Source organism: Drosophila ananassae, chromosome 2R (assembly GCF_017639315.1).
Source record: "Drosophila ananassae strain 14024-0371.13 chromosome 2R, ASM1763931v2, whole genome shotgun sequence".
Taxonomy (NCBI): Eukaryota; Metazoa; Arthropoda; class Insecta; order Diptera; family Drosophilidae; genus Drosophila; species Drosophila ananassae.
In genome coordinates, this window is record NC_057928.1 from 18,658,044 (window position 1) to 18,681,811 (window position 23,768).

General features: G+C 41.5%; 2 protein-coding genes across 5 annotated transcripts; one reads left to right on the forward strand and one right to left on the reverse strand.

The window, feature by feature from the left end:
* Positions 1–3,229: 3,229 nt before the first annotated feature.
* On the forward strand, positions 3,230–3,916 carry LOC116655918. Its single transcript, XM_032454920.1, has one exon. The coding sequence runs from the start codon at positions 3,230–3,232 to the stop codon at positions 3,914–3,916; it is 687 nt and encodes a 228-aa protein (XP_032310811.1).
* A 2,073-nt stretch (positions 3,917–5,989) lies between these two features.
* LOC6493046 lies at positions 5,990–23,389 on the reverse strand. Of its 4 annotated transcripts, none has more exons than XM_032454335.2 (2): positions 23,198–23,389; positions 5,990–14,016 (listed from the first exon to the last, which is right to left on the reverse strand). In XM_032454335.2, exon 2 carries the CDS (start codon positions 14,000–14,002, stop codon positions 9,938–9,940), a length of 4,065 nt encoding a protein of 1,354 aa, XP_032310226.1. In that variant the 5' UTR covers positions 14,003–14,016; positions 23,198–23,389; the 3' UTR covers positions 5,990–9,937. The 4 variants fall into 4 exon arrangements, with proteins under 4 accessions (XP_032310226.1, XP_032310227.1, XP_032310228.1 ...); XM_032454336.2 differs by lacking the exon at positions 23,198–23,389 and adding an exon at positions 22,740–23,191; XM_032454337.2 differs by lacking the exon at positions 23,198–23,389 and adding an exon at positions 16,440–16,693.
* Positions 23,390–23,768: the final 379 nt, after the last annotated feature.

The window sequence follows — 23,768 nt, forward strand, 5'->3', positions numbered from 1 at the left end:
ATGAGGGGGTTGGGAGGGTTTAGCAGTGGCGGCAGGATAAAGGAGAGTTATTGGACTTTAAAGGAAGTTCCAGGTGGTTCCTAAGATAGCTTGAATTTTAATTATTTTCTTAAAGAATTTAATGAGAAGTTACTTTTCGAAAACCCCTTTTCAATAATATTCTTTGCCGCCCCTGACTTCTACTTTCACTTTGGCCTGCCAATGGCAGTTGTCGTTTCTGTGGACAAGGCTTTTATAATTTTATGCCATTTCTTTCAATATTTATTTTGTTATTAGGTTTTTGTAATGAGTTCAAGTTGTTGTCAACAGCATTGGCGACACACCAGAGCCTTGCAAGAACAACAATAGGACGAAACGAGGACGAAATTGTCAGAGGATGGCGTTGAAATTGGAAAAATTGTATCAATAGATTGTTGTCTAAGTGTGTGCTGTGTGTGTGTGTGTGTGGTTGTACTGGTGATGGTGTGAGTGTATTGCCATGGAAAATTCCGACTGGCACATAAATTAATTAATTTTGTTTTTGCCTCCTTTTTTTTGTGTTTGTTATGGAAGCCTAAAACAAGGGGGAGGAGTTTGGGGGATTTCTGGGGTACGGATGGCCTATCGAAATTTTGTTTAATGCGTAGTCTATAATGTGCAGTAAGAAAAATAATATATATTTAAAATTATCAACTCACAAATATGTAAAAAAAATAAAAATTAGTTTTAAATTATATTTTAGCTATAAATAATGTCTTCATAATGGTTTTAAATCATAATTTTGTTTGTTTTTTTCTCTTTGTTATACACTATTATATACTCTTTATTTACCAAAGTCTAAAGTTACATTTTCTATTGATTTTCTATAATGAGGCTTATAGCTTCGCAACTCCCCCGTTTGGAGCCATCGAATTTCATTGCAAAATCAGTGCAGGAGAAGTAAGGATCGGGGAGTATGCCATGAAGGGGGAGTGCGATGAGGCGTAGATTTCGTTTGAGGAGTATTCGAAGTCCTGGCTGTCATGGCTGATTGCCAAACAAACACACACACACAGGCACACACTTTTGGAAATAAAAAGGAACACATGAGGAGGCGAGACCCGAACGAAGCAATTTTATTGTCATCATTTATACATACAGTGGAACAACACTAAGAGAAACACTAATACTTGACATGATTACTAAAAAATTAGATATCTTAAATTAAGTATAGTATTTTTAAAAATCTACTGTGTTTAAATTGTCTCTAAATATAACAAATTATTCATAAAACTTTTATAATCTTTTATATCTACTGTAGTAATCCCTACAATTTTTTTGTCCAACATTTTCACACACAAGGACATCCTGGCATCCTTGGTCTTGTTTTTGCTTCTGTCAAGTTAGTCCTGACATTATGATTTCTACTCCATCAGCAGCGAGCTGTTACCTTTGATAGATTTTTCAATTTATTATCAGACAGGCAGACATTTTTTCCACATATTTTTTGTTCTATTTTAATTAAGGATAGAAGGAGCGGAGTGGCTTGGTTAATATTTATTGCTATAAATAGTTTTGCAAGTCTTATGCGACTCAACTTTAATTTGCAAAGCGATAAATAACAAATGACCCCAACCCGGGACTCGAAGCCAAAATTCCGCACACAAATCCCGGAATCCAGGATTCGGAAGGACATACACACACGCATGGATGGCCGTAAAATGAAAGTGAAAAGAAAAGTGGAAAAGTAGCCGGAGCTGTGGCAGCAACAACTGCAAAAAGTGCTGAACGCAGACAAAGTACAAATTGCCCACAAAAATATAAAAACCGAATCCCGAATTTCCGAAAGGAGAGAGTAGAAGGAAGGAAGGACGCAAAGGAAGAAAGTTCAATTTACTACTTTTCACTTTAGCATACATTCCACCCACCCAGGAACACCCAAACCACACACATCCCAGAAATCACCCTTAGTGGCCAGCTGGTTTCTTTGGAAATTGGAGAAGCCACTGCCACAGCATCCATACACATACATGTTCCCCCCTCATACACTCATATCCTGGCAACCTTATCCTTGCTCTGGCACTCCCCCAAAAACTTTGCCTTTTTGTGTTAAATTTTTCTTTTTATTTTGGAATTTCGTTCGATAGCCTCCGCCATATTACTCACACACATGCACCCCCCTCCTTTCAATGGGTGTGCGGGTGTGTGTGTGTCTGGTATATACACTCACCCACCCACACACACACACTCCAATATATGAATCCCCAACACGAGCATCTAATTTTCTTTTAAGGTCAAGCAGGAATGAAATACAAAAAAAAGTGAAACTTTTTTTCGGTTGATGAAAATTACAATTTTCTTCTTATTTTTCTCTCAACTTTCATGCCGAAGAAAAAAAAATTGTTAGCCCTCTTGTTGCTTCCGTTTGGTCCTGGTCTGCCTTTCCTGATGTCCTTTCTCCATCTCCTACAAGGAGGATACACTGGGGAAAATGTAACTACCGTTTTGTTTCCATTAAAACTATAAAAAATTAATACGATTTTTAATTAATAATTTCTTTTTTTAATGAAAGCCAGTAATTCTGAAAAAGGATAATCTCAGATGTCCTTTTTTCGTTTCAGTGTCTAGAACTACTAGGCAATGTAAGGCAATGATGCCTTCTGTGCGTCCTTATTCCTGGCAAGTTTTATTCCTCATCAACGCCCGTTCAACCTATTCCCCCTCCGCCTTAAGCTCCAGCCAGTCGCTCCTGAAAGTCCTTTTTGACTCACGCACATGGCATTGAGACTGTGTGTATCCAATTGAAAAGGAACACGGACCAAAAATAGCCAAGAAATCTCAAAACGCAACTGAAAACGAACTAAATCCCAGCTTGGGTTTTCGCACTTTGTTTGGCTTCAAAGGGATGCTAGGACTCTTTTCCAATATTCGATAAGGATCTGTCATATACCATACAGGGTTGCATCAAAGGAAAACGTGTCTAGACTGGCGATTGTGTCAAAAATTAATCAATGAAGTGATTAAAATTTAATCAGTGATCACTATCACAATATAATGTGATTATTTCCCAAAATGTATCATGAGAACTCATTCGTCATGAGTTTAAAATCAATAGTTCGAAACAGTCATTATTTTATTATGTAAGCTCTCTGTAATTTGAGTATTTTCAAATAATTTCGGGTGAAAATTTTCCAAAAAAAAAAAACAAAAATAAAGAAAAAAAATTAATTTTATGAAAAAAAAATTGTGTTTGGCAAGACTATAGAAGACCATGCGTATCCTGCGCCAGGTTGCCGGAATCTTTAGCCACTGGCTGCAGCACCGCTACCCTATGGTGGCTCTCGGCTGCTTTGCTACTATCCTGGTCACCTTCGTCCTGAAGATATGCTTGGCCACTGAACGCGATCTCATTTTCTGGCGCGACATTCTCATCGCCATCTTCGAGGACGCCATCCTGCTGCCGGTGGTGGTCCTTAGCTTCTCTGTGGCCTGGAAAATCTTCCTGGTGGCCTCGTTCCTGGCCTTCAATTGTTTCCCTCACAATTGGGTAAAGACTCGCATGGACGAGCGCCGTCGCATGCAGTTTGCCGACTTCATTGTCCGTCGGTTGCTCCTTCAACTGGAGCTGACCAGCCGGCGACTGCCCCTGTCCGAAGCGGATGTGGATCTATCCGATCCCTTCGTCCGGCAGAGCTACGAACGTGCCCGGGAAGCCGGCTATCGGGCGGTGGAGATCTTTCGGCGAGATGCCAAGGCTGTCCTGGAGAAGAAATCTCCCGACTCCAGTGCCTTGGAGGGTCCGCATTATTTCGTCCTTGAGGAGGAGCAGCGGGCCCTGCAGCGTCATGGCTATGGTTCCATTAATCTTCGTGTTACAGAAAGTGTGCTGCAGCAGATACTGAGTCCTTTAGAATGTGGCTACTGCGACATTTTGGCCAAAAAATCAAAGTTACTGTAACGCTCTTGTGTGGACAACCGGTCTTGATTCGTTAACTGAAGCACCAATTCTGTCATTATTTTTTATTCAAATTTATTTTAAGTCTAAAGAAGGGCCAAAATTGTGTTCAGTTCGATTTGAGTAAACAAATACATAGGATACCTATAAAAAGTATATACCTAATTGGAATTTTTGATACAACTTTTCTAGTTAAAAATATTTATGCAAAAGAAAAGCAATTTGAGTCGCGTTGTGAAAAGTCATTAGGGCAACCTACTATGGTCCACCCCACCTTATCCTGTCCACTCTTCTCTGGTGCGTGTCCTTTTGCGTCATTTATTTAAATTGCCGCATTTCCAGGACTAATGTGCATATGCCAGGGGGAAAAAAACACAAAAACCAAATGAAAAACCCACCCCAGAGCCCCTACATTTGGAAAATGAGAAAACGAAATAACAAATACTAACCTAGCACCCGAAAAAAATAATCCATAAGTTAAATTATTAAAGTTTGTAACTGTTTGTGTGTGTGTGTGTTTGTCCGTGACCCGCGGGTACTAATGGGGTTTGGTTTTTTGACACATTCCAAGGACTCAGCCAGCGGTCAATGGAACGAAGTCCCATAAAAGCGCTGAAAAGGAGAAGAGTAAAGTCTCAAATATAAAATACCCTTTAAAAATAAACTTTTTAATATAAAAAGAAAAACAGTTTTTAAATTCAAGCTTAATAGTTATTTCTTTGTACTCTCTTTTCTTAGCAAAACCTTTCTGACAACCTATATACCCTTAAGAACATCCTTTAAGAGGTATTAAAAATAGAAAGCATGCTTTGAAAAGCATATGGTGACAACAAAAATGGCTGTTTGCGCCTGGCGCCGCCTAAACAATTTAATTGAGAGTTGAAATTACTCGTAAATAAGTATGGATACACATAATACAATATTTATATATTTGTCTAAAAGCCTACTTACTTGTACGTGTTGTAGAGTTCCTAATTTTAGGCTTTAATGGTGTTCAATGGGTTTGTGTCCTGTAATTTTCTTTTTTTTTTCCTCGACTGCGGGCTGCGTGTGAAGTTCTGTTAAATCGATTAAAAACTAATTTTCCACACACTATCCATCCAAGGACAGAAACAATAATTAAATTGTGGAAGTTTTTGAGGAACTGCTGTCATTGATGGATGGTTTAAGTTTGAAATGTAATGGAACTACATATGAGGGGGGTTTTTAGAGAAGGTGTAGGTGGGTTTTCCTTAAAGGGAAAATGTTTTTGACCACAATGGTGGTTCAGTTACTAACTATCTACAATTTAAACTTATTAAATCTATATAATTCATATCTATGTGTTGTATAGGAACTCCAAGACAACTGTACCAAAAAAGTATCTTCTAACAAATTTATAATACTCACCCGAAAACTATATATCTTGGCAACATTTTTGCCCTCTTCTGCTTTGGAAATATGAACAAGTTTTGCCTCCTTTTCCTTTTATTTTTTTGTGATTGAACAACAGGAAGTGGCAGGATAAGAGAACCATAATACGTAGCTGTCAGGAACACGCGCCCGGCACATCCCCCCGATCGGAATCGGAATCGGAATTGATTTCGTCGCATTCTTTACAAAAATTATTGATAAGACATTTTCGCAGAAGGCATTGTTGGTGGCCATTACGGGGAACGGATGAGAGTCTCGTGTAATACAAATATTGACATACTTTGATTTCGCAAAGGCTCAGGGTAGCAACAAGCAACCGGAGCTAAAGAGGTCCTTTTTGGTGGAGGGTTGACTTACGGTGCCGTGGCGAAGCTGAAAGCAAATGTCAAAACTAGGAAAAGTTGAAATTCTCCGCATGTCGTGATGAGGGGGGTCGGCAGGATAGTCGACAGGACGTCTCAAGGGTCGCGCACAATCAGCTTAGACAGGTCCTGGAACTTTTGAAAAGGAATGAATCACGGGGCGAGCTAAGTACTTTTTTGAACTCGAGATGATGACACCACTTGTACCCGAAGTGATGCGGAATTTGTTCCACATTTTCACATATTCTTCGAGTATCCTTCCATCGTATCCCCTTTCCCATTCATCAAAGGCATTTGAAAATTTATTTATATGTATTTGTATATATATTTAATATAATCAATTTAAAACACATACAATTTTTGATAAATGCTCACTTACAATGAAATGAAAAATGTTTTTGGTTTTGTCCACCATTTTGATTCTCTGCTCCTTCACATTTTACACAATAATATATAAATTATGTTTTTTTTTTAGTTTTAGGTTTTGTGTTTGTTTTTAATTTTGTTTCACACATAGTTTTAATTATTAACAAAGTAAAATTGTTTAATTATATATGTAATATGTATATATAAGTGTATATATCTTTTACATTTGCCAATTGCTAAATAAATGTGTTTTTTTTGCATTTATATTTAATTTAAATTTAATTTTGTTTTGATTTTTGCTCGTGGCTTTTGATTTTGCGCTCATTCACGTCTTTGCGTTACATTCTCATTTTCATCGACCTTCCTTTGTTCCAATTTCAACATTAATTAAATTAATAATTTACCAATTTGGTTGCTTAAGTACAACTAAAACTAAAATATTCAAGAGTGTCATTTTTGTTTTTATTTTTAGCTTAATTCTAATAAAATTGTGTTTTTGATTTTGTTGGTTTTTGGTTTTTTATTCGCTGGAGGACCTTAACAAACTTTTATCTGAGGTCGTACAAAATTTTGATTTATGCTCAAGGTACGTTGCAAGTTTTTATTCTTTGTGTATAATTTATTTAGCTTTATACTTATAGAAAACATATTCATATAATTCTTTTGATTTGTGCGCTCTCGCTTGTGTGAGGGTTGTTACAGTTTGCAATTTGCTATTTGCAATTTGAACCGAAAATGGCAATTCGAAACGAAATAAAATTAATGGAAAACCATTGCCGAAAAACCCGAGCCCAAAATAAAGTCAAGAATTTGCATGGAAATATTTCTACGGGGGTAGCGACTAAGTCACCCTTGGCGAATATATCATTTTTTTTCTTTCTTTTCTTCTCGTTTCATTTTTCATAAATTGCAATTTTTCCAGAACACTTTTAAACATGCAAATATAATGGCAGGACGAGCACCCTGAGCAATCGGGGTGGCTCCGGTCCAGTCCAGCACATTGCCGCCAAACACCGCCCTAAAAATGTTTTCGCCAAACGAACATTTTTCCAAAATTGCCATAAAAATTCAATGGGCTGACATTATCGGGAAAAATTGGGAAAAATATTTATGAAATTTGCCTACCATCCCTCTGGTCAGGTCCGAGGAGGGGTTGGTTTCTCGAGTCAAATCTTTAATTGCAGCGCCGTTAGGCGGAAAAGGATCGGATGTCCTGGCGGTAATCAATGAGATGAAATTTGCATGGACACGTGACAAATAATTAACTGCCAAAAACGCTAGGAATCCAGTGTCCCTGAGGGGCGGAGGAGGGTGGAGTGTCCTTTGATCAATAGCCATGGCAACTGAAAATTTATGCTTGTATCGATTTTGATTCCACACAGACTTCTACTCCTATGTGTAGTTTTTTTTTAAAGAACTTCAAACAAATGCAGCTGCTCCCTGGGCTTGACCCTCACATGCTGTCCATGCTGGGTTTTTGTTATCGCACTTTTATTCTCTTTTTTATTCAGCGGGATACAAATACACAAATGAATGCATATATTGATGTATTTTTTAATGCAAACACACTAATCAGAGGGGGTTGGTCAGACGAGCAGTGTCCCAAGACCGGAAACAGTTTCACTTATTATGTTTGGTTTTTATTTTTTATGAGGGTGCTGCTTTCGGATATTCGAGTTAGAGTATTAAAAAAAAAAAAGGAAACCCGAAGGGGCAGCTGCAGCGGAGTATTTTCTTTTTTAAACCCCAAGAAGTAGATATGCCCTTGAGCCATTGTTGACAAATTGAATTAAATGACAATTTAATAATTGAAGTAGCCAAGGCGTCGGACCAGCATCTCACACCCCGAAGAAATGAAGACCCCTATGGGAATCTATCCAAAAAAAAATATAAAAAACAAAAGAAAACAAAATCCCCTATCGGTGGAAAATTCTCAGCCAATAAGTCACGCTTCCAGATTTTTTTAAAAATTGATTTCAGATTTCAGAGCTCGAGTCTGGCACACTTCAAAATAATCGCATTAAAAAAATGAAAAACTCAAGTGAAATGTAAGGACATTTATTAAATACATGTGTGTAATATATACATACATAAAATAATATGATACATAAAAACTATAAAATAAATGGATTACGAAATAAAATTACAAGCTATTGTTTTGTTTAATTCAAAATTATATATTTTTTGTTGCTTGGGTTCGCGGCGAGGAACTTGCTAAAAGGCACGCAGCATTTTAAAAAACACACGTTTTTAAAAAAAGGAATATTTCAAATATAGCAAATTCGCCATCGCCGCCTCCCAGTTCATTTTTTAGATCCCCCAAATCGTGTTTTAGGTGACTTTCCTCATAGAAGAACAAATTCCTTAAATACTAAAAAATAATCTGCGAGAATTGTCGCCCAAAACTGGTGATCTGAGGGATAGTTTTGGCTTCGGGTTTTGATCTTTATAACTATTTTTATTTCTATAAGATTGACTAGAATGTTTGTTTCTTGTTTAAACGACTAGGGTTGTCTGGGGAATGTTTTAACTTAAAATAATGAAGTAAATCATAGGAAATGCATATAAGAAGTACCAATAAAGTATAATCTGTAATTCTATTTTGAGGTAAAGTTACTACAAAAAATCTTATTTATCTTTTCGGGTTTCTGCTGTCAAGTTTTAAGGATCTTTCGCTTTATAAATTCTTCTCAATTAAATTATTGTTTTCAAGTCCGTCTGAGGTAGCATTCTTGTTTATATTCATTTTAAACCGTTCGTAATATTTTATATTTAATTTATTACATTAGTGGTTTATTTGATTTATTATTTAAATACGTTTGTATAAAAAAGTACTAATGTTCATTGTACTTTTGCCCTGAGTTGGTTAAGTTCTTACTTTAAAATGTCTGGCGCTAGTTACTCCTCTATTTAATTCTGAAAATCTGATAAATCCTGGAGTTATCTTTAACAACATTCTATATACACGTTGTGCGTTTTGATTTTCTGATGACATCAGTGTCGAATCGGCTAATTTTGAGAGTAAGAAATAGTCGCTTTTTGATAAATCCGGTGTCTGTCATCTATCAGAATATCCTAAGAATTTAATTTTGATTTTGAGCAATTTTTATTTTGTGCTGAAGCTTTATCTTTCCGCCTATATCTGGATATATCCTTATGGATATATGTATGTCTTTCAGCCCTAACCTAAGCACGACACGACGCCATATCTAGATGAGAAATGTATAATGTTAATTTTGATTTTAAGCTTCTACTACGATATATATATTCCGACTATATATGGGATATATAGTGAAATCCTATTCCTGCCACCCTTATGCATGTATGTACGTATTTGGATTCTTCTCCCCATCGACACGTTCTCCTTTCTCCCCTCTCCTCGCTTTCTTCGCTAAACTACTATTACGCATAGGAACTTTGATAGTTAATCACTAGAGATATATGTATGTTATAGTTTGCGGTATTTTATGCTTGTGCTATTTGTCATTCATCTATCAAAATATATATTTATCCGTATATAGTATTTTGATCGTTAGCACAGTGCTGCCAGCTGAAACGGACTTGTTATTGTTGAGTTATAGGCTATAGATCTGATCAGTGCCATGTTGGACATGGAGCACTGCTTGGGCTTAGGTATTGATCGATTGTAAGTTATATGGTTCTTGTATATATTTATGTTTAATTATGAGCTCAACTAATATGCGCACTCAGTCTTTGTAGTTCCACTATTTTGTCTTGTTCGTGTTTCTAAAATTTACTTTGAAGCTTTAGCGGGATGCTCTAAAAATTTCTAGAGGAATCCTTCAAATCTGTTTCTATGGTTTGTGACTTACGCTGGCAACACTGCACCTGTTGCATGTTGCACCTGGACTTGGTGTCCCCTTTAGGCAGGTGTGAGCCGGAAGCTGAGCGTGGCGGATTCGGAGGCCCTCACCCGGACTGGCAAGTACACCAGGGCCGGAGCAAACTGGAGCTCCGAATCGGCATCGGCGGGTTGCAGGTGGAAGGCCTGCATCTGGTAGGACTCCTCCGAGCGTTCCGGTTGCGCGTAACTGGCAGGCTTGCCACTACCATTGGCCAACTCTCCGCAGCCCTCGAAAGGCGAGGTGGCAGCGGAACGATGGCCCACTCCATTCGGAGTGGTTGGAGGCTTGGCCGGGGAACTGATCTTCGGAGACACGGAGCTGGCTTTGGGAGGCGACGGAGGGGATGCGGTGATGGATGGCCGGGGCGATGGCGGCGTATTTTTGGCCGTGCTCAGGTTGGTGGGCTCCACAGGCAGCTCAGGCTCATCGACTGGAGCTGGCGGGGCAGCCACTGGGGCGGCAGCTTTGCTGGACTTGCTGCGGGACTTTCCGTGGCTTCTGGCCGGTGGAGCTTGTACAGGTGGCATCTCCACTGGCGGCATCTCCACGTTCTCGCCTCCATTGTTTAGCAGGGCGTGTGAACGCTCATGGATGAACAGGAAGGCGTAGTAGGGCGTGGTGAAGGGGCACAGGGAGCACTGGTACTCCTTGAATCTGCCAGCAGCCTGCTCGCCAAACATTCCCGGCAAGGGAAGCGGCGGCATCTTGGGCATCTGTTGCTGCTGCTGTTGCATTTGCCCGAAAAGATGTTGAGCGTTCAGATTCTGTAGGGCCTGGGCAAGATTGGGGGCAGGGTTTCCAGCTACTGCTCCCGCTCCCGGGTTGGCTCCATTGCCGTTGGGTATCTTGAGAGTGGGACTGTTGGGCTTGCTGCGGTTGGAGGGTCCGGTCGGTTCCAGTTCCCTTAGCCTCTCTACACCCGCTGATCCATGTTCGTTCATCAGATGCGACCGCAGCCACTTAAAGCTCCGGAACTGGCGGGAGCAGAGCGGACACACTTCATTGTTGGAGCTCGAGGAGGTTGTGGAACCGCCCTCCACTGTCGTGGGAGAGATGTTCATTTGCTCGGGATCCTGGTTCTGCTGAGCTGCCGCTGCTGCTGCTGCTGCCGCCGCCGCTGCCTCGAGCTTGACCCCGTTTTGACCTCGGGGCTGGGGCAGGGGCGAGCCCTCCTCGATGATGCCGTGGGTGTTGTGCTTGTGCACCCTCAGGAAGTACTTGCTGCAGAGCTCCTTGTTGCAAATGTTGCACACCACGCCTCCGATCTGGGCGCCGTTCTCGATCTCAATGCCGTGCATCCGTTGCATGTGCGTCTTCATGAAGTACTTGTTGCACAGCTCCTTGTTGCAGATCTCACAGTAGCTGCTGGTGGGCGTCATCGTGTATGCCGGCCGGTTTCCCGGCGGAGCAGCTGGATTAGCTCCCCCACCCGCTGGCCCGGGGATGACGGGGCGCTCCGGGGTGAAGAAACCCTCACGCAGGGTGGGGCTGCCGTTGAGACCGCCACTCCTGCCTCCCATGTGCACCTCGGCGATATGTTGCTTGAATTCCTGGGCCGTGGCAAAATCCCGATCACACTGCTGGCAGCGGAGATCTCCGCCACCGGGCGATGATCTGGCTCCGGTTCCGGGCGGAGTCTGGGGATTAGCCTGATGATATAGAGACGAAAGGGGATGGGGTGCCTGCTGCTGTGGCTGCTGCTGATCCGGCAGGGGAATAGGAATAGGCATCTGCATGGGCAGCTGCATCTGGCCAGCGTGTTCGGTCATCAGGTGAGCCCGCAGAGCGTACTGATTCTCCAGCTCCCGGCCGCACAGGTGACATGGCAGTGGTCGCTTCCCGTTGATGTCGTTCAGCTGCTGCAACATGGACTGTAGCTTCTGTAGGTTCTGCAGACCCATCACTGATCCGTTCATCTTCTCCTCGTCGTAGCTTTCAGTGGGTGTGGTGTCCTGCTCCAGTTTTATGCGCTTCCTGGGCTGATCCTGATCGCCTTCCTGTTCCGGCTCGGGTTCGCCTTCCGCCTCGCCTTCCTGCTGTTGGTCCAGCGAGGCAGCCGCGGCCTTGGCCAGCATCAGGTTCAGCGGCATGAAGGGCCAGGCGCTCATCTGGGCATCCTCCTTGGCCCCGGGCTGGGGTGTCACCTCTTCCGGCGGCACAAACACTCCGTGGCGCTTCCACTTGTGGGTGCGAAAGAAGTACCTGTTAGCATACTCCCGGTGGCACAGTTCGCAGTAGAACTCCGGGAACTGGACACCCAAACGACGCAGCTTCTCGGCACTCAAGTTGGCCTCCTTGGCCTGCTGGTGGAGATGACTAGGTAGCTTCTTCGGCGGCGGCACAAAGCTCAGCTCTTCCTGCTCCATGCTGAAGTCCTCGCGGAATCCCTCCGGCAATTGATAGGGCTTGGCCGGCTCCACCTCCTGAGGCATCTCTTGTTTTATGGTCTGCTCAGTGGGACTTTCCCGCCGGGACTGGTTCTGCGAACTGGGCGAGTCCTGGTTGGCTGGCAAGGAGTCGTGTTGCTTGGCCCGATGCCGGCGCATGGCGAAGACATTGGTGAAGCGCTTGGAGCAGATGTCGCAGTGCACCGAGGCGACTGGAGCTCCTGGGGCAGCACCGCCCGGCCCTACAGAGCCTGGTCCTGCTCCGGCCAGATCCTGCTTGACTGCCTGGGCCTCCCGTTGCAACTGGAACATCTGACTCATGGAACTCAGGCCGGGATTGGGGCCACCACTGTTGTTGTTGTTTGTACTGTTGGTATTGTTGTTGTTATGGTGGCTGGAAGAGTTGGATCCTGGGGCGGACTCGCCCACAGGATCGAAGATGCCGTGCTTGTTGGCCTTGTGCGTCTTGAGGAAGTACTTGTTGCAGAACTCCTTGTTGCACAGCTCGCAGTAGGCCTCGGGATTGAAGATGCGCAGAGGTGGACGATTTAAGCCGTCGACTCCGGGGAAGCCGGACATACCGAGCAGCGGCAAGTATCCTGCAGGACCCACGCCCAAGGCGGCCTCGGGCGGGAATGGAAAGGCCGGTGGCAGGGCAGGACCGTGCGGATGATGCATGGCCTGAAACCATGCGTTCTCCTGGTCTCTGTTCTCCTGATCCTTCCCATGCCCATTGGTTATGTCCTGGGATAGTTGGTGTTGCTGGTGGAGGTGCTGCTGTTGCTGATGCTGTTGCTGTTGCAGTTGCAGTTGCTGCTGCAGTTGCATCTGTAAATGATCCTGCGCACTGGGACTCTCCGAGCGCTCCAGCTTCACTTTGATAGAAGCGAGGAAATCAGCTGGATCCTGGTTTCCAGATCCTTGTTCCTCCCCATGATCCTGTAGCATGTGCAGGCTCAGCTTGAATTCGGTTTCAAAGTTCTCCCCACACTGTTTGCAAAATGTCTGGTAGGGATTCTCGCGCTGCTTGCCGGGCGACATGGTCGATGATATGTTGGCTTCCGTTTCTGGTTGGTTTGCATCCTCCTCCATCTCCTCCTGCTGCTGCTTCTGCTGCTGCAGCAGCTCGAAGGTCTCCTTCAACTGCTCTATGGACTTGGGCAGAAACATCTTGGATAGCTTTTCCTCGTAGTCCACCTTGGGCTTCTCCACGTCGTTGATCTCGCCACTCAGATTCAGAGCCTCCAGCCGACTGGGATTGTGCTGCTTGCGTCGCTTCTTGGCCGCATCGCTGAGTGCCTCGAGGAGCTGCAACTGCATGGCTGCCGCCATGGTGGCCATATCCGTACTCTGTCCATTCTCCGTCTCCATTTCGGACTCCCTCTCCTTCTCCTCCGAGTTCTCCTCCGAGTCGTTTGTGCCGCTTCCCGCTGCTTTTGGCTCCAGATCCAGTTCTGTAAGCCTTCCCACTCCCACTCCGACTCCCACTCCCGCTCCTTCTGGTCCTGTTGCTCCTTCTGTTGCTCCTGGGGCTTCATGTGTGCTGTTGCTGTTATTGTTATTACTGTTATTGTTGCTGTTGCTGTTGTTGGTTCCGCGATTCGTGTTCAGTGTCGATGAGTTGGAGACGTCCGAGAGAGCAGTGTCCTCGCTGCTCAGATCTGGCGGTGGGGTGGCATATATGGATGCAGCCATTTTGGATGATATTACTAGAAGGGGCGACAAAAGAGACTCATTGTAGTCGAGAACTTTTTAATTGAAGTCGAAGCCATTCAGCGGGATAAGGGCATTCTATATGCATGTATGTATTGTGTATTTATATCAAAGTTTGTGGTTAGATGATTGGGGAAATAATTAAATAGAAGAATACATAGGAGAATAGTACTTTAAATGATAAATTATACTGAACGAAGAATATAAAGAGCCCTAAGCCCTAATACTTCTCTTTGTACAGTGCCCCTAAGATACAAGATTTGCTTCTTAAATCCTATTTGACGGAAAAGCCGCATATTTGACCAAAGATTCCATTCAATTTTAGTTTTGTCCCGAAACCTAAATGCCACTCAAATACTTCTCGTGTCCCTAGGACACAAAAAAAAATGGAAATAGAAATAAATATATATATTGTAAGCCTCTGGCATACACACGTAGAATATTTGTGTCTCATTTCCGTATGCGCTTAATTTCATTTTTTTTGCTACGTCCTTTGCTTCTTCTTCTATTTCGTAGCCTCCATCATCATTATTTCCAACGAAGACCACCCACCCACCTACCAGCACCCAGGAAGAGGACCTCCCCGACCCATCCTTGTGGCCACACTTTTTCATTTTTGTGCAAATTCTATGAAAAATTTTTCCATTATATACACAAATACATACGCAACGTGAATACTTTATACATATACGGGGAAAGGAAACTTTTCTTCTTTTTTTTCTGTTTGTTTACTATGCGCCCCAGCTGCCACCCACTAACACATATACGCCCACACAAACACTCACACTCACACACACACACACAACCCCATTGTGGCGCACACGAAAATTTATACAAAGTCATCCGATTTAAGGAATACAAATTTTGCTTATTTTCTTGCCAGTATGTGTGTGTGTATGGGTGGCGCACATAGAAAACTTTTTGCGCCTCAAATACACACACTTGCACACTAACATACAATATCCTGGCAGTCCTCCTTAGGCTCCCCTTTCCTCCCCCAATCCCCAACCCCTCAACCATCACTTGAGCCGAGCATAAAACTTATAAAAATTTTCTTCAACATGACTTGGTAAAATAAATTTGATTCTCAAGAAAAAGCAAAAGGAGCAAAAAGGACGAAAGGCGAATGGCAGGGGGAAAAATGTCAAGGAGGCAGAATAGAGCTAAGGGCAAGAAGGGGGCAGCTGGGCAGGATGGGTGGGTGGATGAATAGTAAAGAAAAGTGGAGAAGGGGGATAGGAAAAATTTTTCGAAATAAACCGAAAATTTCTTTTTCCTATTTGAGGAAAAGGCCAAAAAGGAGAGAGAGAGTTCCAGGGAGGTAGCGGGGGCACAGGACCAGCTCGAAAGGGGATGGGGATGAGTGGGCGGTGAATGGAAGAGGAAGAGGAACTTGAGGAAGAGGAAAAATCAAAAGAAAGAAAAGAAAAATATTCTCAACTATGCTGCAGACATAAATTAAGTTTCCATGGATGGAAATTGGTTCTCTTGCTTCTCATGTCCTTGTTGTATTTGTAGTTGTTCCTGTTGTAGTTGTTGTTGTTGTTGTTGTTATTCTTGTTGTTGACTTTGCTTTTATACAATTTTAGCAGGACCTCTCCTTTAACCCACACAGACACCCACCCACACCCCCTCTACAGCCCAGAACATGAAAGCCCCCGACTCCTTGTGCCTGGTACTTTGAGGAGTTAAACAAAAATGCCTGCCAGGATGTGCGCATTTCTCTCCAGTATCTTTGTGTGTGTGTGCTTATATGTATATATGTATGTGTATATCTTATAAGGAATGGGCCTTGTGTTGCCTGTATTTTGGTTGGGATTTTTATAAAGCCTAAGGTAGTTTGATGTTATTTTATTTGATTTTTTTCGCCTGCCTGCCTTCCTGCTTGCCAGGAAGATGCCCAAGAAAAATGTTCGAAATGAAAATGCCAACAGAGTGTAAACAAAACCATGTACTCCTTCAAGGACTACACCATACTGCATACATATATGTACATGTTAGGAAGGATATACATGTGTGTTTTTGAGGCTCCTGAAGAGATGCGGCTAATTTGGCAAGCCAACATATCAAAGATGTTTTGGGGGAAGGAGTCTTGAGTCCTGTCCCTGGCCTAGGGAAACCAATAACCCAAAATTGGTTCTGGCTTAGGTATTTCCTTATTTTTTCTGAGTGGATAGACTAAGATTTGATTGAATTTATGAGAATATGGAAGGATATCCAAGAACAAAAAGGAATTTCTTCTTGGGAAATAAAGAAATAAACTTCTTTAAGATCTTAGTTAAAAAAATAATTGTTAAGAATTTCAAATAAAATTAAAATTTTAAAAAATTCTAGTATTCCACCTACACATTAATTAAGATTTTTATTTTTTTTAAAAGATATTTTTTGTGATCTTGTTTTTAGCTTCACTTGTTCTCACTTTCACTGAATTCTTTTTAAAATCATTTCTACGATCAGTGATCACTTTGCGATATTCCCGTTATGTAAGTCACTTGCGCAGTCGCATTTCCGTTTCCGGTAAATGGTTTTCTCTCTTCTGTTACTTTTTTGGCGTGTGTCGGGATCGTGTCCTGCCAAGTGGCTAGCTCGCTGTCAACTGATTGTGAGCTACAAAAAATATCAACTATCAATTGCCAGTTGCCGGTTGAAAATCAAAACAGCAAATAGCTATGATACTAAAATCACAACGGCACACACACACACACACATAACCCTAACCCTCCATATCGTTTAATAGTTTTTCCATAAACACACTCACACACACACTAACACACACGAGGAAAGCCCCTACCCATATCAGGGAAAAACCTCAATAAAACACCCCAAAATATCAAAAATCATAGAATTTCCCTTAAAAAAAATCCACACAACTACAACTGAGCAGCGCTGCCCGGAAAACCATTATTGCTCCGCCCCTTTTTTCCTCCTCTCTTTTTTTGTTTTGTTTGTTTTTTCCGTTTTTGAAATTTTTACTAACCACCATCAAAGGAAAAGCGGGACAGAGATATGGGAATGAGCAACAATCGCGCAACTTGAAATATTTTTCCAAATTGTTGTTCTTGCTGCTTTTCCTGGTGTTGTCGTGCCAATTTATCATTGTTCGATACGATTTTCAATTTGTTTTTCCTACTGCAGTAGTTCGTGTGCCAGCCACGTTGTTATTGGTGTGTTTTCCTACCATCTACCGCTGTATTTTTTGTTATTCTAATTTATTCACTTCCATGAAGAAGGCCTCTAAGGGTTCGACATTTCGATTCGGTGTCTTTGAAGTTTCCAACTTCTTGACGGTTGTAGTTTAGAACCTAACGAGTTCATAGGTATATTTTTGTTGGCACGGGCTCGAGGGTTGATTGGCTAATTACAGGATATCTGCGGTTAACGAGGTGATCTAAATGCCACCAGGTAACAGTACACTCGTTTTTGGCAATGTCATTGTCTGGGTGTGTTTTCAAAGAGGATTTGGGGTTTGTCCTTTAATGAGATGATTACCTTGTCTTTTTCAGTTTTTAAGGAACTATTTTTAATGCGGTTTAAGGGTTTATTACCTTGCCTACGACTTTTTAAGAAGGTCTTAAGAGATTTTTTCTTTTATACCTATTATCCCTTTTTCGGATTCATGATAATGGTAGCATATTGAATTCTTTACAAAATAGGCTAACTAATTTCAACAAATTATTTAAAACTGTGAAGACTTTAAATGGTTGTCATATCAACTATGTAACTAGCACTATTCCCTTGTCTTAGTAACAATTTTATATAAATTGTATTGCTTTGTAAAATCAGAGTCTTTATTTAATGAAATTATTTGATTGCTGCTATTCAATATTATCCATGCCCGTCAATTTCCTGCCATTTCCCGAGAGGATTAGGATTTGCTTCGCTGCACAAGTTTGTTAAATAAATAACTCCATAAATCTGAGTCAAAATCTCGCCCCCAGAGACGCGTCAGCTGAATGTTTGCCTTTCTCAGATTGACGGATTGACTTTCCAAGGATATTCGTACTACAGACGCATGAATGCAAGTGCATGTGTGTGTGTGTGGGTGTGGGGAAGTGGGAGTGTGAGAGGTGGTCAACCTTGGTCACCCCTTTTCCTGCAGGCGGCCCCCTTTCGCCAATTCGTTACTCGGCATTCAACACACATCAGAGGCCGAAAAAGTGAAAGTGACTTGGCCAGGTTTTGCCTTGCCTTCCAGGACATGCGCCTGCGCATACTCCGTGCTCTTGGACTCTCAGGATATGTGTGTGAGTATGTCGTACATGTGTGTCTGTGTCGTGTGTGTTTTTGGCTTGAAAATCGCCGGTTGAACGAACCAGGCTAGCAAAATAGTCCAACAGCAACAGCCGGAGCTTGGCAGTACGCGACTCATTGGTCGGGAGCTCGGTCTCGAATCGAATCGGATCGGATTCGGGGGTCTATCGGCCCCACTCCTTACATATGGAAGCCCCCTCTCATGTTTCGAGGACTATTTTGACCTGGTCGTCGTGGCAGTGGTCGTGGTCAAGGTTTTCCCATTGACTTTCACTCTCACACATGTCGGCACTTGTCCACTGTGACGTTGCTGTTGCTGTTGCCGTTGCCGGCACTTTCACTTTCACTTTCTCCCAACTCGACTCGATTCACTCGCACGCACGTATCTCCCCACTAGAAAAAACAAAAAATAAATAGGGACTCCCCCTCATATGTAGGCGCTTGTCCTTGGCCAGGAGATGTGTGGGAGGTATTGTAAACAAACCGCAGTAGTAAAGGTCCTAACTAAAAATTGCTTTAATTTTCAAAAAATAAGCGTTCACTGAGCTAACGACTTTTACTTTCCAACTAAAATAATAATTATAAAATTTAAATTCGAACCGAGGCCAGCCCTGAAATTACACCCTCGTGGTGACGAACTGTCGGTTATGATTAATACGCCCCTGCCGGCCCATATGCCACACTTGCATACTAAATACGCAGGACACCCCTTGACAGGACACCTCCGCCTCCGCCCTCAACGGACATGGAATGCAATTAATATTCCCGTCTGAAATCAATTTGAAATTATGCGTGGACTCAAAAATGAAAATGGGTTTGGAAATTATGGGAAAACCACCCTCAATATTGGAAGTAATGATCGATGCTGGTTTTTCGTGAAGTGTTAAGGGGAAGGAAGAAGGGCACTGGTTTTCCGTGAAAATGTGTGACAAATTGCTTTATTAGAGTTACGTGAGGGTGACCTTAACAGGATACTAAAATCTCAAGATGTAGAGTGTTCTAAGGCAATAAGGAGAAGATGGAAAAGATGGTACCTGAATCTAATAATATTATAAACAGGTTCAAATAAAATTCCCATTAATTACATATTAGAATAATATTAGCCTTTAAAAACTACTTTAAGAACAGAAAATTAACCACTGACTTTCAGTAGAATTATTAGCTAATGCTCTGAAATGTTACAAGCCCATAATTGACTAGAAATAATTCCCTTGAATTTACCTAATTTCTCTTGTTTTGCTGGAAAAATTCACAGCCCAAGGAAAAACATTTCTAGTTTGTATAGTCCTTGCCTCATTAGGAGGAAATCTCATTAGAAACCCATGAGCGCGCTCGGAAAACCAGGAAGGGGGAGAAGTCCTTTAATGAGAACATCGAAGGACTAAAAATCATTTCTTTGATATTTTTTCCATCAGTTTCACTTTCAGATCTTCAAGGCGCATGGGCTATGAAGTGAAAAATTAATTCGAGTCAGCACCCCCCCTAAAACCCACACAGACGTAACCCAAAACTACATATTTCCATCTCTTTCCGGCACCAAAATTTTTTCTTTCTATCAAATATTATTTTGTACAATAAACTGAACTAGTGTGTATGCGTTTCACCCCCTGGGCTTTCATGTGTATTAGTGTGTGTGGGAGTAAGGCATGATAAAATAAAAATACGAAAAAAATGAGGAAAATTAATAATGAAACTCAAACACACAGACAAGGACAAATGCCATGTGCACACATACATACATAGATTCGTAAGAAATAGGCAAGGGGGTTGTAATAATCATTTTTATAATATTGCAAGTGCCTTGGACCGTAAGTTTTGCTTGCCTTCTAATGAGGGATTCATTATTATCATCAGTTTTATCGCGACTTTCATCTACAACGTCATGATGACGAACTTTTATCTGGCTGGCCAGGACTTCCTTCCCCCACAGCCCCAAAAAGTATGCAGCAAAATATTTTGCAAGAAATCTATCGTCAAAAAAATTCCATAAATTCGAGCTGCCACACACACACATACAAGGGGGAGAAGTTTGCAATTTTATCTGAAAATACACACAAAAACACACACACACCAGGAGAAGAATATAGTGGGGGAGAAAAGTAAAGCCCACCTCCCGCCACCCACGCCTTCTTTTCTGGCCCCGAAGCGAGTTTATGAAACCATCAAATTATTTTCTTTTCCATTTCTGACACTCAAAAGAAACGGCAAACATACAGAAGGAAAAATGAGGAAAATCGGGTGGAGGAAGAGGAAGTGGAAGTGGAAGTGGGGAAGGATAAGGAAAAGGAGCCGGAGCAGTAGCAGGGGAGGCAAGAAATGACGGGAAAAAAGGGAGAAAAAATTATTATTTTCCAGTTACACTCGGCTTGGTCTCCATGGTGGCCCTGGCACATCCTTTACATTATTTTCCTGCTGCTGCTCAAAGTTTTTGCCATGTGGCCCCCACCCTTAAGCCCCCTTTGGCCCCCAAAACTTTTGCCCCGCCTCTTAACCGAAAATGCCTGCGGGTTACATTTTGCCAAGTCCTGTAAGTTTGTTAGTGTATGTGGGAGAGTGTGTGTATGTGTTTGTGTGTTCAGCCACTTCGTCTTATTCGAGAGCACAGAGAGAAAAACTTAAATTAGCTAAATATGTAATACATATATTTAAATAGCAATTATATTAATCTTGAAAATTTCTATAATTTAATGTAAACAATTTTGCAAACATTTTAGTAAAAAAAAACACAAAATAGTTTCTTAAATTTCTCTCTGTGTTACTGAAATTTTTATGAGAAAATGCCTGCCAACTCAGTCCAGTTATTGCACGAGTATGTGTGTGGGCTGTATATCAAAATATTTAAAAGCAAATATAATATTGGGGGAGCTGTGTGGGTGGGAGTGGATGGCCAAGAATGGGGTGGCCGTGGGTGTTTTATTACAGTGTATATGTGAGCCATAAGAATTCGGGCAAAAGGCGTAATAGAAAAACACTTAAGACGAAATCCCCTACAAAGCCCTCAGCGAAATATCAAAATGTAAAAAAAGTATATATATATACGAAAAGTATAGGAGTGTATATATATAAATATATATTAATAATGAGCCGCAGCGCCAGCGCAAAGAGAAAATGAGAAAAAATTATTCGGTTCTGTGTGTGTCTGTGTAGAATTTATTGATTTTCAGCGAATAAATATTACTGGAGGAGCACATGGCAAGTGACTTAATATCAGTCTGTTCAATATTTACAACATACACATGAAAATGCACACATATATATGCATACACATATATCAGATATATCATATATATCTGTATATTGAAATTGATTTGGCCTGCTGACGTTGCCATGATGTGTTATCGTTGAAATTTTTATATTTTTATTGTCAGTCGCAGTCGCATTAAAAATACTTAATCTCCGACGGCACAGTTATTGCCTCCACACACTGTCATAAAAAGTGGGTGGTTGCTTGGTGATCCTTTTGGGGCAGGGGCTGGGGCGGCGGATGGCCTGGATGGGCCAGTCCGGCGCTTTAATCATGTCCATATCGAAAAATTTTACTTTATCACAACTCCGAGCCGGGCATATTATTATTATTTTCATTGTTGTTGCCAATGTCGTTGTTGTTACATTTTTTTTACGTTATTAGCACCCGTAAGGGGACCTCATGGCGTATACTCAATGTGTGATAAAAACCCCTGCCAGTGTGCGAGTGTGCGAGCGAGCTAATGAGACTTTTTAATAAATTGCCCCATTCTGGCCTGGCCTCGTTTTTACTACAATTTTCATTATTAATAAAACTTTATGACATCTATATCTGGAATTGTGCATTTTTGTTTCATCAAAAAAGGAGAAAGGCAGAGAGTGGGCCCAGAATTTATTATTCCAATTAAATTTACCAACTTTCCTCGTCACTGTCCCTGTGCGAGTGGATGTGTTTTTTGTGACTGCGTCATGGCATCTATCAAAATTTCGCATTTATCATATTTTTGGGGGGGCTTTGATCAACTGAAAATTATCTATATAGGACACATGTTAGACACGTGATGCCCTCAAATGATTTATCAATCTGAACCTTTTTTTGGAGGATAAATGGACGCTTTTAAGAATCACAAACATGAATATATTTAAAAAATTTTAAAAATGTACATTAAAAAATAAAAATGATATAAGTAATATATACATACATGCTTATAGATTTTAAGGATATATTATGTTAGGGGAACAAGGATAGATAATTGATTTTAAATTCCAAAAGCAACCATTAGTTTCGATTGATTGGGATTTAAAAAGTGTAAATTTTGAAGCATTAAAAAGCAATAAGCAACACATTTTGAAATTATGCCAATTTGAGTAAATTTTAGTTTCCTTTTTTCCAGCCAATTATAATTTTGTTTATTTCTTATGTGGCCAATGTAAGCGTTTAAAGTTTAAAGTTTAAGTCCGGTTATATAGTCGGATTTTGGATTATCTTGCTGGGGGGACTCACAATGTCTCCGGCCAGAGAGAGCATCTTTAATCCTAAGTGTAAACTTATGCGAAAATTGGCGCACTTCGAACGGAAACTCCTTGGATAAGGCATTTTTAGGCTAGTATCAAAATTATCAGTTATTTGTTACTTAATTAGTTTGTTAACGTTTAAAGCACTTTATTGGTTTTGGGTTGTTTGTTTATTATTTAATTATTATTTTTAGCACAGCGTTTCTGGTTAGAAAAATACAAAATAAGCTTAGCTATCCTTGGATTGAATGTGATTGTGTTGCCACCACTCTTTGATTGTTATTGGCTTTGAAGTCCTTTTGGTTTGTCACTCATTTCGAACACTTTGGACACTTTGAAGTCGGCAGATTGAGGTTGATACAATATTTGATTTGGCTTTTAATTGCTTTATTGCAGCTGATACATCCTGTTGTTGCTTTTCATGTTGTTGGTGTTTTGGAAACTTACAGAACTTGTACAGGGCGTTACACTTATTTGATCATGCCGACAAGTCTAAAACGACGCTGTGGTAGCCACCCGCGGCTACTTCTGCACCACGTACGCGTTTTCTGTAGACTGACTCGGCTTTTCCGTTTTCCCAACTGCCAGAGTGCCAGCCTGCCAAAGGATGCAGACACCCACACACTCACACACTCTCAAGCAGATGGAGAGAGCCGAGACCTGTCGGAGAGAAACCACCCCAAAAGCCAACCCCAACCATTCAACGGTCTGTTGCTATTTTGTTTACTTCTCGATGCGGGGGCGTTCTACGGAGAATCGAAAAAAACGGAGAGAAAGTTGGAGAGAGCGGCGAGTGGAGAAGGGATGGGATAACATGTGATAACATGTAACATCTATATCCTTGGCGCCCAAAATGCAAAAATCTCTCTCCGAAAAATATTATTGCCTATTTTTAAGGGCACCTTTTAAATTTAATTTGAATTCCTTAAAAAAATATTTATTTTTTTATGTATTCAGCGTGCCCACTTGATGGATTCGCCCGCAAACACACACTCCTTCAAAAAATCCCTAATCCTAC

What these genes read in the sequence shown, in the direction of transcription:
- LOC116655918 (XM_032454920.1), top strand. Translation starts at nt 3,230, where the DNA reads ATGCGTATCCTGCGCCAGGTTGCCGGAATCTTTAGCCACTGGCTGCAG.